General features: G+C 36.4%; 1 protein-coding gene across 1 annotated transcript; it reads left to right on the top strand.

The window, feature by feature from the left end:
- The first annotated feature begins 1307 nt into the window (after positions 1 to 1307).
- Positions 1308 to 16280, top strand: FAM3C (FAM3 metabolism regulating signaling molecule C). Its single transcript, XM_009956022.2, has 9 exons — positions 1308 to 1320; positions 4013 to 4117; positions 5266 to 5295; positions 5696 to 5819; positions 10520 to 10578; positions 11908 to 11958; positions 12449 to 12533; positions 15017 to 15143; positions 16191 to 16280. Exons 1-9 carry the CDS (start codon positions 1308 to 1310, stop codon positions 16278 to 16280), a joined length of 684 nt encoding a protein of 227 aa, XP_009954324.1.
- Positions 16281 to 16742: the final 462 nt, after the last annotated feature.

Below are 16742 nucleotides of genomic sequence, written 5' to 3'. Positions count from 1 at the left end.
GCTTACTGCGTGTTTTCAAATTTGTCCTTAGTGTAGATGATATGACAAGATCCCTAAATGCCAATAGTTTTTCTTTTGTCATATTAAATGTAAGTAGTTAAGCAGCAAAATGCAAATTCAAAAATAGTTGGGGTGGTATTTTTTTTTTTTTTTTTAATATCCAGAAGGGGAGGTACTGATTACAGACTGTTATTTGTCTGGATACCTCATGTATTTTTGAACATAACTGAGAGTTCTTTCTTACCTATGATAATAAGAATAGAAGAAATTAGATGGGACAGTTCAATGAATTAAAAAAAAAAATACATACTTAATCTACTTAAAAGTTGTAAAAGAAATTACCATGTTTCTAATAGTTATGTAGTATTTCATTAGTGAAGATCACGATATTTGCCAAACCTGATTTGCACAGATACCACATCAGTGCTGGGCGTGCCAAGTGGCTGCACGTGCTCATCTTTGCTCTGTGTTTTTTGAATCGGGAGCAGGGGTAAACTTAAGATAGAAGGTGTCCAGGCTCAGTGCAGTGTGGACCCACCGTGGCTGAGCATGACCATGGTGCAGAGCCAGCAGCAGCTGTGGCTCTGCAGGCAGAGGTCAAGTGATCCGGTACATCCCAGGGACAAGATGTTGCTTGAGGAGGAGGTGGTAGCCTTTGAGCAGAGTCCATGTAGATTGTGGCCCGTTTTGACTTTACGTGGTGGTACGCTATTCTGAAGAAGAAACTTTGGGGTGCTTATGTGCTGTTTGCTCATAGGCTGTGGTTTTCAGTTTATTCTGAAATAGTCTCAGTTCTAGGGCTGGTGCTTCTGTTGCTGTTGACCATCGTGTGAATCTTGGCGATGCTGCTATGAGTGAGAAAGGTGCTATTACTTTCCTATAATGCATAAAGTATTGGAATAACCTTCTTTCAGTTCCATTGAATGCAGTTTATGCAGCGTCCTAAAGGCCAAAATGCTTAAATCTTTTCTCTCCAAAGCATAGTTTGGTATGTTATGTTGCCAAATAATAACTTGTATCTGAAAGTTGCTAGGTTTTTGAAGTAATGTAGATGGAGTTGTTGACTCTTACCGCGTAGCTTTAGGAAATCAGACTGCTTAGATGCAGCACTGATAAATACTTATGTCACAGATTGAAGAGTTGAAAGTTGAACGGCTATTATTGGCTAGAAAATCTATGGGGTTTTTTTTTACTGTTAACTTATCACTAAAGTGCTTATATAGCTGTAATTACAATGATGTACTTTTCTTTTTCCCTAGGTGGCTATTTTTAATGCAATAGCGTCATTAGCTGGCTCAAGACTAAACATGAGAATAGCAGGTAAGTATGCTCAGTAAAATCAGACTTCTGTCACTTGGGAAACAAGTGCTATAGACAGCGCTAGCAAGTTGTGACAATAAGGTTTTAAAGTAAACTTAACTGGCATAACAGGCATTGCTGTTCCATTTAATTGATGTTTAATGAAATTCATTTTGCAATTTGGGACTGTCTAAGAGCAAGCAGCTGGTTAAAACTCTTCAGCTGATCTGCAGGGACTGGTTGAGGTGCCATGACTTGACATGCTTTGGCTGCTAATTCTGTAAGATGACGAAGGAATAAGGAAATGGCCAATTGATGTCTTAAGCCGTTTCTTTCTTGCCTCACACCCCAACCAAAAGTGCTATGCGCTATTTTAATGTAGTACCTGAAACTTTCTGAATGGTTACTGGGAGTTTGAAAACTATAAAAGCCTTTTCATAGAGGTAAGTTAGCGTAGTACAGAATTTGAGAAACTGATTTTGCTTGACAGAAGGTGTAGTGGTTGAAAAAATAAGATCTTTGCCAATATAACACTACAGGAAATTATTATTTTAGTTGTTTCCTTGCAGTAGGATAGCCTTTGTGACAGTTGAACAGTTTTGAGTTTCTGATGCATTGCACTTTTATCAATAGTTGCAATGTTGTGTTGCAGGAGCAACTGTTGGTTCTTCTAGGAGAAGGCATGTTCTTTTTCAAGAGTTGTGCATTAACCTTCTTAATCTCTGAAATTAGTCCTGACTTTTGTCACTACTTCTAAGGTTGTTTTATTAACCTAAATATATATAACTGGGAGCAACCTGCTGAAGTAAATTTGATAAAGAACTGGAAAATGCTGCAATTTTTAGAAGATGGTTAAGTCATCTGGAAAATTACTTTTCCAAACCTCTTGTGTGCCAAAAACCCACAGACAAAGAAGATACAGCAGTTCCTATAGAATATAGTTTAACCTGTAGCAAACAGGGTGGGTTTGGTTCTAACCGAAGTGCTGTAAGAATTTTCTATGAGATTTCTTAACCCCTCCCTTAGAGGGAGCACTAGCAGTTCAGTTGGAAGGCTCAGGTTATAGAGTGGAGGGGAGGGGATGGTTAGTGCTCAGACTGAGTTCTTGTTCATTTTAGCTACTGCCTACTGAAACATGGTCTGCAAGCGCCGCTTGTTAGATGACACATTCCAAAATCTGGTACCATCTTGTCTTTTTAAGCAGTGTTGCTTTGAAAACCATTTCTCCACTTCTTAACGTATGTTCAGACTATCTGTTTTCTCTGGTGCTTACATGTGGTTGGTTCACTTCTCTTCAAGTGCAGTAACCTGTGGAGTTCCAGCATAATATTTTTAAATTAAGTTTATGTCTGTGTTTTTTTGCATAGTATTTACGTGCTTAAACGCACGAAAAGGGAAAGTCAGAGAGGAAGACCAAATTACAAGCAATCAAAAAAAGTTGTATCTCCTTCTTCATCTTTCTTTTCTATCCCCTTATCTTTTTTTAGACTTATGGAAAGATTGATTAACATCTCTCATCCTTCTGAAGGCTGAGTAATATGTCTATTTTAAGGTTTTTCTGAACAGCCCATCACAGCAGCAGTCTGAGATCTGCAGGAGTACATAAGTTTGAGTTTTTTCTGAAGGATTTATTTGGCTGGCAATCTGAGAAACAGAAGCATGCTGTAAGGTTGCTTCTTCCAAACAGTTTGACATACCGGGGTGAGACAGGAAGGCAGGAAGTTGATCAGATGCCTCCTCACCGAACTTCTCTCAGTATTTTACAATAAGCTGAGTGGAGTATTCTGTAAAAATCTGTTGAAAATTATGCTAAAAAATGGTGAGGTTCATGGCAGTACCATATACACCCGAGTTTCCATTTCAGGTGTAAATTTCTGTGGCTGTGTGCTTTCAGCTGGTCTCCCAGGGGGTAGTTTGACTGCTCAGCACTGGAGAAAGTTAGTCTTGGACAACTTCAAGCTACCTGAGGCTTCAACTTGTTAAAAGGGGGAAGGAACAGGTGCTGCTTTTTATTACTTTTTTTAAATTAGCTCTTCTAAGCCTTCAAACTTGCTTTTTGAAGGTCAGTAATTTAAACTTGTTGAAATGGAGGTGAGGAGGCTTTTTTTGTTGTTGCTGTTGATTGATTTTTGGGGTGTTTTTAATCTAATGCTCAGACCTGACTGACCAAAGCAGCCAAGCTATAGTATATGAGCAGTTTCCTAATCACTCAGTCTTGGTCATACATTAAAAATAGACATAGCTCAATTTTGAGTGGGGAGTGGAGGGGAAGAGGAGTATTTGTGAACAATGAAGAAACAGGTACACATGGCTAAGAACAGGGAAGTGGAATGGGGGGAGGCGGGAGTTTTCCCTTTGGACAGCAACCAGTTAGTTCAGCTTAGTTCATCTTGTTAAGCTGGATTTCCACGGAAAAGTCTGTGGTTTCTCCTGGCTACAGAGCTGAGTTGGTGTACTGTGGTGTGAGAGAAGCATGAAGCTGGAGAGCAGGATATGGATTTGGTATAGTACCCTGATGGATTGGCTTACTTACATCCTATGTAACATCCATTTCTGGCAGTTTACTTCTGTTTAGTGAGTCCGCAAATGATCGTCCTGTGTCTGAGTTCCCTTTAATGTAATTTGATACACATTTCTCATGTGCTTAATTTTGGTAAACTTAATGTTACCATTTGCAGATAATTTTTTTAAACTTTTCTCTACTTCTGAATAGGTGCTGCAAAGTTGGTAGTAGTCGTAGCAATATTTTTATTGACGTTTTATGTCATATCTCAAGTGTTTGAAATAAAAATGGATGCAAACTTAGGACACATATTTGGTAAGTGATGACTTTGTTTTCTCCAGACATCTATTAATATTTTCTTGAGCCACATTCAGGAGTATCATGTTCATTTTGCTTTATGCTTGACTTGCACTGTTACACTTAAAAATTCTGTATCTATTTTCAATGTGTGTGCTTGTTATTTTTTATATATATATATATATATATAAAAATACATATATACTCTATGTGTTATTTTCTGTATGAATTATTTAACCTCCTTTCTTAATCAGTTTGATTCTTTTTCCTACCAAGTATGCATAATTTTACCTGCTTTTTCTGTTTACTGGTACTTACACTCTTAGTCTGGAGTTGTAAACTAGGTGACTTGAATGATGTTTCTGGAAATCTGCACTCTGCCTTACTGCTGCTTAAGCAATTCAAAATTTATGTTTTGGGCAGGCTTTTTTGCTTGCACAGGTACAATTGAACATGCAGTAGTCAAAAAGGTTCTATATGGAAAAGGATTAGCAGCTGAGATGACTTAAAATTCAGAGTCTGTGGATTGAACCAACTTTATCTTTAAAGGGGCTTTTCATTACAAAAAAAACCCCACCAATTTTAGGTATGTGGGTAGAGTTCCTGTTATTTAATTCCAGATTACTACAGTGTGAACCGACATCTGAACCAGTCACCAGAGGCATCTTTAATAATCATTGAAGAGACACAGGTGTCACTAAGTGTTGCAGATGTATTGTAGATATGTGCATGATGAGGTCACTTGTGTGTCTTCCTATCCCAAGAAAGGGAGTCATGAACGGTTGAGTTCAAATACACCCAAGTGGCAGGCTTCCAGTGTCGGGTGAAAGGAACCCCATCCTGGTGAAGCTGTAAGAAGGGAACTCATTTCACTTGAGTGCTGACATCTCTGCAAATCCCTGGTGGTTTTGTGTTTCCGTGGTTCTTCGTGTTAATCAGTGAATCAGAAATTAAGGCAGTGCTTCTAAATGTGGTTCCTGATCACTTTTGTTCTTTGACTGTGTAAAGGTTAATGTTTTTATTGGCACATAATGTTCAGATGTATTTGATACTTCATTTCAACTTGTTTTTAATAGGCCTACAGAAAGGCTTAAAATTCATAGGATATTTTATAGCAGATGACACTTTAATAGTAACATCTTGTAAAATTTTATTTTTCGTTTTAGCTAGATCAGCACTGGATGCAGCTGCACGCTGTGAGTATTCATATGCATGTGTTACTGCTGTGACTTGCTTTCGCTAATAACAGAAAGACTGTTCAGTTTTCATAGTTAAGAAAATCTTGATTACATGCAATCAGAAACTAATTTTCCTTTTTTTTCTGATTTTCCTAAATTTCTGGTAAAGTCTGGTTTTTGTCAGCATTTCACTTGTAGTTTTGTCTTGTGGCTTTTGATAACAGTGCCAGAGCAAGCAGCAGGGTGAGAACAAGAAGTAGAATAATGAGGTACTGCAGGAGCAGAGATTATTTTAAGCTGCTATGAAACTGCAGATACTGTCTTTGCTCTTTTCCTTAAATTCCTTCAGAAAACTGATATTTCTGTTAGCCTACCTGTGGTGTTGTCTCTAAAATCCTGTTTTATTTCCTTTTGAAAGCTACAAAACCTCCGAGATACAAATGTGGGATCTCTAAAGCTTGTCCTGAAAAGCATTTTGCATTCAAAATGGCAAGCGGAGCAGCAAATGTAGTTGGACCTAAAATTTGTGTGGAAGATAATGTGTAAGTATTTTTACTTCTTGTCTCTAAGTATCTTTTTCAATTGCTGTCTTGGATCACTTTGCACACAAAATCTGTAGTTTAAATGATTCTTCATAAGTTTTGTTTTGCCAATGGCTCGGTCACATAAAAAACCCCTATATTTCATTGTAACAGTCCCTGTTGAAGTACACTGAATGTTCTGCAGTAAATGCAGAAATATATGCTATTGATAGCTTACACTTTATTTCAGGTTTACAGATTTAAGCACTAGTTAGACTGTCAAGTTAGATAGAAACTTGCCTCCAAGTAACTTTTTCTTGTGCCTCTAATACTAATTCAGCGAATGATTTTGTTTTGAAGTGGTTCCTCTTGATGCTTCTAACTGAATGTCATCAGCTAAAACTGTGCTGTGGAATTGTCTTTTACAAGGCGTCTTTCAAACTATCTATTTCCGTAGTACCAATGTCAGAACATATTTTCCTCTTTTCTTTAAAGGATGACCTTGAAAGGGAAAAATAGTATTTTAATGATCAGTAGTTATTTAATTGTGCTGATGGTGACTAAAGTTAATAAAATAACTGTGAAATGAGGAAAGGAACTGCTTGAAACACAGTTTGGTTTTGAGTTTGTCCTGTATTTCTAATAAACATATTTTTAATGCAGTATTATCAATAATATGGTGCATAGAGTATTTAACTCAGTGCCTCTCAGTAGTCCCCATAATGTGAATATTAATATTTATTTTTAGACGTTTTCTTTGCTCTTAGGTTGTTCTTGCTTATTGTCACCCAGAGTGTGCAGCTTTGTATAACATAATCTATCCACTCAATTTTGCATGTCATATGTCAGAAAAGACAGGATGTGAGCATTGTTGGAAAGTTTTTTGTTTTGTTTTGTTTTTTTTTAATTTTTAATATCAGTCACACTTGCAAGTCTTTGCCTTCCATTTACGTTTAAACTACTCCAGTTTGGCTGTTTCTCAACCCACACTATGTGAGTATAGACTGGTTCAGATAGCGCGTGCAGCGGTTCGTGCTAATGAATTCTAGAGCAAATGGCAACTTCACTGTGAACTACATAACCCCATGTAATATAGTAAACAAGGGTAAGTAATCTGTAAGAGAATAAGAAGTATTGGTTTACATTTTCCTTGACTCTCTAAAGTAACTCTGTAAGGTCTTAGAGAAGACTGTATTTTTAGCACTAATTCTAGCAATTGAGGTGTAGCAAAGTTGAAATGGGAGCTTTTTTCCTTGACAGCTAAACACATGCAGCTTCTTTGCTTTGTGTTATTAGTAGAAACACAAGCACCGTTCAAAGTTCAGGGGGTTCTTCTGTGAGGCTGACTTAGCTCAAGCTTGCTCGCTTGTGTAGGAGTGCGTTTGCAGCGGGAGCATCACGGTGTAGTCGGGGAGCACGTGCAAAGGGAGCATGAGCTCACAGAGCCCTTAGGTTCTGCTTTCTGTTCTTATTGATTCACTTTGTGACTTTGGGCAGTCTTATCTAATCTCTCTGCATGGTGTTTTTGTTGTGTAACAAAACTTGCTACCTTGGTTGCTAGGAAGCTTAATATCTGTGAAGACTTAGGGTGATTCACAGATTAAAAGTCGTGGGAGTGCAAGAAATATTTTTAACTGCAGGATTGTAGGTTGTGGTTTTGTGGGTTGTTTTTTTAAATGTGTCGCTTGCTGGCTAACTAAGAAGGTACTGTTATTCCTGTCCAAAAAAAAAAAAAAAAAAAGTTTCTCGATATTTCACTGAAGAAAGTGATGGAAAGAAAGTAGTTACTGGCAAGAAATCCTTTGTTCTTTTAATACTAGTGAGCACCTTAGTGCACAGCTATTGGAGTCTCAAGTCTGGTTTCCCTTGGCAAAAATCTTTCTGAACTCCTTCTGAGGAGGACTTGTAATGTCTATTTAAATGGCCACCTGAAAATTTGATTAACTTTTTATTATCTCTTGCTTTGATCATAAGATGTTTGATTTCTCTTACAAAAGCTCTCGTAACTTGTTGATTGTAAGTTGTTGGAAGAATTGTAAAAGTGATGAACGGATGCCCCCCTGTGAGGAAACTGTCACATTACAGCCTGTAGTGCACAAGAGTTCTGAAGCATGTAAAGTAGTATCTCAGAGCTCTGAAAGCACTTATTTCCTCTTCAGTAGCTCTTTTTTTAGTGATATTTTGCGAACTCATTCCTGCAAAATGCTTTTTTCTAATTACTTTGTATTCTTTTTCCAAGACAAGGAAGCAGGGACAAGTTTTCATAATTTGTCGATATTTACAATTTCGGGTTTTTTTGCTGTGTAGTAAACATAAGGATGTCACTTGGCTTATGAGGGCACTAAAGATGCTGATATAATTCAGAATGCATTTCACTTCTGAATTTTTGATTATGTGGGTATTTTGGTGTGAAATAGGAATTCTGCTGTATAGAAGTGTAGATATAACCTTGTTCTCCTATATTGGGAGGACATAATACAAATTAGAAAAAACATACTGTAGTCATCATCAAAATATTAAATATTATAGTTGCTATTTCATGGGCAGAAGAAGGGGCAATGTTGCTACACTACTTTATTTGCAACTTCTCCATGCAGTTTTACTTGTTAAGAAGCCAGGTGCATGATGGTGCCACAGTAACCTTACAGCAGAATGTTGTGCTACATTCCTTTAATAACTATGAATACTTGTATTCATACTTGCAGGATTTTTTTTTTTGTTGCCTGAAATACATTATAACTTTTGTTTTGCATGTGTGGATTTTCGCTGTCTAGTTACCCCCAAATTGGGTACTTTTTGACTGGTGTTTATTTACAGAGAATTTTGTAGTTAAAATAAAAGGAAGTCCTTATTCTTTTTGGTAAAGTAAAGGTCCACTAAATTTTATATGAGCAAAAGAATTTGTACACAACTTCACTGATTTTTTTTTTTTTTTTTTTTTTTAATTTAAGTTTTCAGCCTTTATTTGCCATCTGTTTTTATTGTTAGAATGGATGGTCAGACGTGACATGAAAATCTTGTGCTCAGAGAAGAAATGATCCTCCAGTGGCTAAAGTACTTCTGGAGTTCCCTACTAACCAGAACTGAATTCTGTATTTCAGTGGAGAACTTAGTCTTGTGTTTCGGAAGTTATTGAATTAGAGTTTTAATTTTAATCAGAATTTTTGGCAGATGGTATAATTTAGAGGGCTAACCAAAGAATATGGACTCGTTCATCTCTGACTACTAGTTTTTAAACCTAATTCGCTGTACCAAGGGTTACCATTAATCGGTAGTCTTTCATGGCCTCTCTGAACTAGCTAATATTAAGTCTGTGTCTGATAGGTGTCTATTAAATTTGACATTCCTCTAAATTTTGACTTCTAACTTCATCCCTTGATGCAAAAGATGGCATCAGAGAGGAAGAATTTTGTCATACTTCTGTGATAGACTGTTTATCCATTACCACTTAGCCTATCACTAGTAGGTTAGCATGAGAAAGCCGATGTTGCAGTTATGTGGGTAAGGATGCGGTCCTTCTGAAATGTTGCTTGGATCGGATGTTCAGATGTGTCCCAAAAACCATCTGATTGCAGAAGAAACCTGAAAAAAGTTTTGAACGTAACAGGATTACACACATCTGCAGCCCCTTCCTAGAGTGACCTAGGGAGGTTAAAGAAATCCTGATCAGGATAGAATTAAAGCTTGTTAGAGTGTGTTTGTAATTAATGAGATATGTGCCTCTCTATGTATATGCTGAGGTGCTTTCTTGAATCTCAGCTGAAGACATCTTTATTATCTTAATTTTTCAATCCTTACTCCTGGTTTCCTTGTATGTGTTGACTCTCTTACTCCTAGCTTCAAAATGTTAATGCTGTGGTATCTGGGGCTTGGAGGCAGAACAGAGATCTTTATACAGTGCCAGTGAAAAGGGATGAGGAAGTCTGGGAGCTTCCTCTCACTGGAGTGGTACACCCACCATGGCCCAAGGCAGCACAGCATCCTAGTTAACAATCTTGATGTAACTGTTAGCTCTTCTTTACAGCTCTGAAGGGCTTCCATTTCACAATGCTTCTCTTCTTTCCAGCTTCTTTGTCACTCTGAGTCTGGCCAAGTAACTGCTGTCATAGATTGTGATGGTTTTGTGGGATGTGTAACTGTACTCCAAGATCATATTCAACTTTTGTTTAAAGTCCCATCAGAGTATTATACTTTTCTTGGATTTAGGTTTGCTGTTATAGGTACACGTAGTGAACTTGTTTGACTTTCTCCTTTCTTAGTGTGATGCTGCAATATTAATTTTAAATGCCTCTGTTCTGTTAACTTTTAAACTCATTAACACAGTTTTGCTCATTGTGTGCTTACAGAAAAGCTTAAAACGTTGGCTATGCGACTGTGCTAAGCTCTTCAAATTATTGTTTCAGGCTTTTTAACTGCAAAGAATTTTCTTAAATACATTAGTAGTGCTTTATTTTTTGTGACACTTATATATAAATTTGAAACCAAGATTGATTAAGTGCACAAATGATCAAATGAAATGGATACAACTGGGTATGTTTGATCTATTGTTCTCAATCCAGTGCTGCCATAAGAGCGCACAGATTAGTTCAAGGAGATTTTGCTTCGTTTAAGTACTCATGAACATGTATCTCTTACAATTTCATTGATCCTATTTGAAAACCAGAAATATTTCACATCAGAAAAGTGTCCTGTTAAAAATAAAATGGTTTATTTTGTTTCAGTTTAATGAGCGGAGTTAAAAATAATGTTGGCAGAGGAATAAATGTGGCCTTGGTCAATGGTAAGTGACATTTTAAGTGAGCAGATTGTCTTCATTTTCAAATTGTCTCTGAAATTTAAGGTGAAATACTAAGGGGTGTTGAAATGCAAGCAGGAGGAGAAAAGGAAGTACTCATATTTATACTGAGATAATGTCAGATCTTGGCACTTAAGCCTTTTTGTTAGAATGTAGAAAAACTCAGTACATTTTTGTTTCTAAAAATGTGTAGTAAAAATAGTAATGTGGAGTGCTGTGGTGACCATCTCGGTGATACATCAGATAAATTCCTAGTGCACATGTAAAATAGGAAAAGGCATGAGATGCATGCTACTTCTTTTGACTTTGTTTCCACCACTAGCAAAACTTTGTAGACTAATTATGTTGCGGTCTCTTCAGAGAAACATGAATTCTGTTACTGCATGGAAAGACCAGCTCATTATTTCCTAGCTTGAAATCAGTATATTTGATTAGTCCATATCTATAGATCTGGTCCCTAAATACATCATGTTATGTAATTGTGTTCAGGCTTCTTAATTTTCATTGAAACTGAACAAATTTGTCTGTGTGTGAAAGCCGAACTGAATGTCAGTACTGGTGGATTTGCCCTTAATGTGTAGGAAGCAGTTCCTTGTAGCAGTGAGATAGCACTTATCGTTTCACTGCAATATAAATTCATGTTATTTTTGGATTGTACTCACATTTACGTCATCTAAACCATGACTTGAACAATACTCACTTAATCCTGTTTTGCCCTCCTAGATTGTCTCAATCTGTTCAAACCCAAAATACTTACCTTTGTAGTATATAGCTGCCAGTCTTTCTCCCTGTCTTCCAAACTTTAGATAAAAATATGTATTAAAAAGAAGACTCAACCTTCCACCACATTCTGCCTTTGTAGACAGCATAGTCAAAAAAAAAAAAAGCTAATGAGATTACTATATTGTCCACTTTCTTCTATTTGTTCTGGATGTTTAAATTGACTAAGAATTTCTAGTTAATAATAAAACATGCAGTGTAAAAATATGTGAGGTGAATTCTCTTTATTGGTTTTAGAGGCTGTGGGCTTTTTATTTCATTTATTTTTTTAATTTGTTTTGTTTTGTTGAAGCAAAGGCAGAATTTTGCATTTTCTCTTTTTTTTTTTTTCCCTCTTAGCTTTTCCTGCACCTTTTTGCAAACTTCTATTCTGTTTAAGAAGCAATCTTCATAAAAGACAAGAGTTACTGTAGTAATTGGTTTCTAGGGTGTCCTCTGCAGCACTTTCTCCAAAAGAGTCGTTAAGAGGAGTTGGGCACATTGTGAAATAATTGTGGCTATATTTGATGACACCAAACATTTCTTTTTCTCCAGGTAAAACAGGAGAACCATTAGACACCAAATTCTTTGACATGTGGGGAGGAGGTAGGTGCAGTTGCCTTAGCGGATTAGAGAGAAACAACTTAAATGCCTCCTTTTTTTGGTCTTGTCTGGTTTGGGTTGGGTTGTTTTTTTTTTTTTTTTGTTCCGCTTCTTCAGGCTCCATTTGCAATGGTGGTTTAAGGTGATAGTTAAGGGGGTGCTTCACCTCTACCTGTGTAATTTTGAGGAGAGTGCAGCTTTAAAGAAACACTAATAGTTGAGGTGCGGGGGAATGGTATGGTTAATCAAACACACTTGTTCTCCTGAGTAGTTCCCACTAGTAGTTTTGTCTTTACATAATATGGATGAAATTCTTTCTATAAAATGAAAGAATTCTCTCTAATGCATTTTATCTTTCTCCCACTTAGCATCTTTTTATAAGTACATTTACAAATACTCTTAAAAGGAATGTCTTTGCAGGAAGGCATTGCAGGTGTTTAAATATGGAATGCTTGCTTGTTATTGAACAGTTTTGTGTTCTCTCTCTTTTCAGATGTGGCACCATTTATTGAATTTCTGAAGTCCATCCAGGATGGAACGATAGTTTTAATGGGAACATATGATGATGGTGCAACCAAGTATGTGATTGATTTATATAGTAAATATTGCTTGAACTTTTAAATGCTAGTTTATACTGAAAAAATGCATTCTTTATCACACAATCATTTTTGATAAAGTTTTGTTCTTCCAAGATGATGGATTTGAAACTATGCTTTCAATTAGTTAGTTTTGTAATGCTGATGTGATGGGGACAACAAGGATCAAATTAAAACTAACCAGGTGTAGTGGATTATGTATGTATTTATGTAGAGGACTGTTAGGTGTATACTTTTGTGATTCTCAGCAGCAAAGAAACAATACATTAGGTATTAATTAGACCCTTTAGCAGAAATATCACAAGTGTTTGAAAATCTGAAAAAGCTGGAGATTAATAGTTGACTAATTAGCAATTGCTGTATCAGTACACATAGCTGTTTTTTGTTTGGTCCTCTGAGGAAAAATGTTAATGCAACAAGTCGACAATGTAGGGCGTATGGTCAGTCCAACAAACTGCTTACTCATAGCTGTGAAGGATATATTTGCATGTCAGGCATTGTACTTTTTTTAAACCATCCCTGGTTCCTGAAGATCCTGTAGGTTTCTAGCTGCTCTCCTAGAATTTGTTCTCACATTTTATTTTATTTATTTTTTTTTTTAATGTATGCTGCTAAGGCTATCTGTCTTTTTGGAGATGTTCTGGTCTTCCTATTGCTGATAGCTCATTCTGTCTTAGGCTAATAAATTCAGGTATGTCCAGACATAGCAACACGACTGTGAGAACATACTCTGGTGGAACTTGGTCTGTTCCATCCAGGACTTACCTCAGATCAACTCCAAGACAGAGTTCCGTGGTTACAGGGGTGCAGAGACCATTCCCAATAGGCCTTGCCTGTATCCTTCCTTTTGAAGTCCGAGTGGTTACTGGTGTGAGCCTCAGTTTTTGGCCTCAGCGTTTGGACGTTCCACCCTAAAGCTCTTCAGTGTATTAATGTAGATATAGCCTAAGTGGTTTTAGTTCTCTTTAAGTATTATCTTCCAACCTTCCCAACTTTGGTCAGCTTCAATAGATAATAAAAATTACTGTAGAATTGTAATCTACTCCTTACTTAAGCTGTCCTGTCCAAAGGGTTGCTTTTCATCAGGAAAATTAAGAGAGGGGTTTTTTTCTCCTTTTCCTCTGTTTTAATAATATTTAGTTTTTTGCTAATGTGTTCTGTACACTTTTTTTTTTCTTCTTTTGATTCAATTTGTTATCCACAACTTGTCTGTATTTTTGATACAGGAGTAGCTTCCCTATGACAAAGTCCTGACTCTGCAGCATACAATATTTGCAATAAATAGTTAAGTGTCTGTAATTCACTGCTTCTAGGAGAAGAAAGCAATTTAATGTTTCTTTTTGCTGAGACTGGGTCTGTTCTGCTCGCTTGGTTTTTACTTTTCTTTTTGCTCTTTTTTTCCTTTCTCCTTTGATGTTTTAGATAATAAGTACCGTTAATTTGTTTCAATAATCACATCATAGCTGATGTTTTTCAAAGCTTGTATGTAGATACAGTATCAGCTAAACAAGAAGGTGAATTTGGCCTGTTCATGTTGACAGCCAGGAACTGCTGCTTATTAGTGATACTATGTAATTAGCCAAAACCTGACCGCTGCTGGTTGACAGTAATCACAAATGCCAGTGCTTGAAACCGATTAAAATTGTGAAGAACCAAAAAGATACTATTTTTACCTTGATTTTTTTTTTTTTTTTTTTTTTTTAAATATAGGCTGCTCTAATACTCTAGAAACTTGGAGGGTGGGTTATGCAAATAATGTCTGAAGTACTTAATATATTATTTTCATAATTTTGGCTGAAGTGAGTCATGTAACTATATCTCAGAAGTAATAATAATCAGAAGTTGTGCGTAGTTTAGTAATCAGACAAATACAGTAACTGAAAGGAAGAAATAAAAAGCTGCTGTTTGGAGGTTTTGGAATGATAACTCATCATCCTGCAAAATTGTTTCTCTTCCATACTAAAATTATCCGACTTGGACCTACAGGGACTGAACTGTGCTGTGGGGCAGCATTCTGAATTTTGAATTGATTGACCCAAACAAATAAGAACTTCTTTCATGTATTTACATCATTCATCTAATCTAAAATAGCTTTTACTTTACCTAGACTTCAGCTTGAGCCTGCAAACAATGTTTACTTTAAAGGTTGACTTTTTAATTGCTTGAAGAATTGCTAACATGACTTGATGTATGTATAAATTCTCACAGGAAAGGTTTCTTGGCTTTTGTTAGTGTACTGATAGGGTTTGTATCCTGGTTCCTTGAGATTATAATATTAAAGAGCAGTGCTCATTAGATCAGGTGATTTCAGAACTAGCTTTGTCTGAATTTGAAAGATAGATCTTGCCCAGTACTGACTGACTTAAACTGTATTTAATCAGATTAAAACTGAATGCTCCATTGAACAATGAAAGCTCTAAGGGCATGTATCTCAGTCACATCTGAACTTCTCTGTCTTGCTCAAGGCTTAATGAGGAAGCACGGAAACTGATTGCTGACTTAGGAAGCACATCTATTACTAACCTTGGCTTTAGAGACAACTGGGTCTTCTGCGGTGGAAAAGGAATTAAGACTAAAAGTCCATTTGAACAGGTCTGTGATTCTGTTTAACAGCTTACATTAATAAAGGCGTAGCGTGTTTTATGAATGCAATACATTTGTTCAAGATGGGTATCTATTGCAGTAGTGTCACATAGTGTTATTTTAAAATTTATTCCTTGACTAGCCTCCTTTTAAATGTACAAAAAAGAATCTTTGATTCACAAATAAGAAAAAAAACCTCATATGGGGTAGATCTTATTATCCCAATAACTAGATCACTTATCTTTTAATTAATCCAATTAAACTGAAGAATTCAAAACTTACTGCCTAATGCTTCTGTTTTAGATGCACTAACAATGGTGGATCTCCAATAGATAAGTGGTAGTTAAGGTGTTGGTGTTCCCAGCTGTTCAGTTTGCTCTTCTGTCAAAAATTATTGCTGCCATAGCAAAACTTGGGAAATAGAATATGTTCCCACACTTTAGCTGTTACAATTCAACATGTGTCACTGTTGCCTTTAATTACCAGTAAAGGTAGCTTTGTGCTGAGAGAGTAAGGCAGGCGCGCTTTCTCTTTTGTCGGCTTTGCGAGGGAATGCGAAGTAGTGCAGGAGCAGTAGCAAACTCTTGGAGGCAGTAATGTCTTACCTGACTGCAGGTGGTTACTTGTTGGAAAAATAACCCCTTAATTTTCAAAAAAGGCTAACATTCAAAATTTTAAGGACTGTCATTTACTATTTGTTTTCAGTGCCTTGTAAATTTAGTACCCTTATTTATTGTTTCCTAGTGGTTCGTGATTTGATGCAGTTGGTCGTTTCCTTGCTTGTGTCTCTTCCTAAACAATCATCCATAATAAATTTTAAAAATGTTTTCCCAGTATGGCTTAACTGTTTTTCGCATGCTCTTGTCTGAGCAAGTTACATTAAGTGGTGAATCCTGAGAGATTGTTATACTTGGTACAAAGCACAAGAGGCCAATAGTGATGTCTTTTTGTCTGTGGCCTGAAAATAAGTAAGTAAAATGACTTTTAAAGCTGTGAGTTAAAGCAAAAGGATAAATGACTTTACATTAATGGCAGATTGATGTTTTCTATTTATAGCATATAAAGAACAACAAGGACACAAACAAGTATGAAGGCTGGCCAGAAGTTGTTGAGATGGAAGGCTGTATCCCTCAGAAGCAAGACTAAATGAAAACAAAAGTAAAGGAGAAAGAATATGGAAGAAAATGCACTTTCTGCTATTAGAGAGAGGGCTATGAAGGAGACTGTACTGTAAATAATATTTTTAAAGCATGCAACCATCTTGTCGGTGTGTGCATGAGCACTGACATTTTGAATATTGGGATTATTTATTGCTAACACACATAGAAATCCTTTTTGTAAATATGTCCAAAATAAAAGAAACATCAAATCATTTCTATGCAGGTTTCTTAAAAGCACAGTATTTAGTTTGCCTGTGGTAAATAGTATCTTGTAGGTCAGCTGGCTAATAAATTGCGTATGTGGATAATAAACAGATCCTGACAAATGTTGTACTGTCCTCTTAACAGCGTAAAGTTGCTGTGAGTATGTAACCCTTGTGGAATATTGTAGATTTTAGTGATAAGTTAATAAAGAGCTTTAATTTTTTTTTATCTTCTGCCTTTTTAA

This window comes from Leptosomus discolor, chromosome 1 (genome assembly GCF_034619465.1).
Source record: "Leptosomus discolor isolate bLepDis1 chromosome 1, bLepDis1.hap2, whole genome shotgun sequence".
NCBI classification, from domain to species: Eukaryota; Metazoa; Chordata; class Aves; order Leptosomiformes; family Leptosomidae; genus Leptosomus; species Leptosomus discolor.
The sequence above is the reverse complement of the archived record's forward strand: the minus strand, read 5'-3'. Positions and strand labels throughout refer to the sequence as shown.

What these genes read in the sequence shown, in the direction of transcription:
- FAM3C (XM_009956022.2), top strand. An exon ending in CTTTGACATGTGGGGAGGAG is followed by an intron (nt 11,959 to 12,448) that starts GTAGGTGCAGTT and finishes CTCTCTTTTCAG; the next exon opens with ATGTGGCACCATTTATTGAA. An exon ending in TATGATGATGGTGCAACCAA is followed by an intron (nt 12,534 to 15,016) that starts GTATGTGATTGA and finishes GTCTTGCTCAAG; the next exon opens with GCTTAATGAGGAAGCACGGA.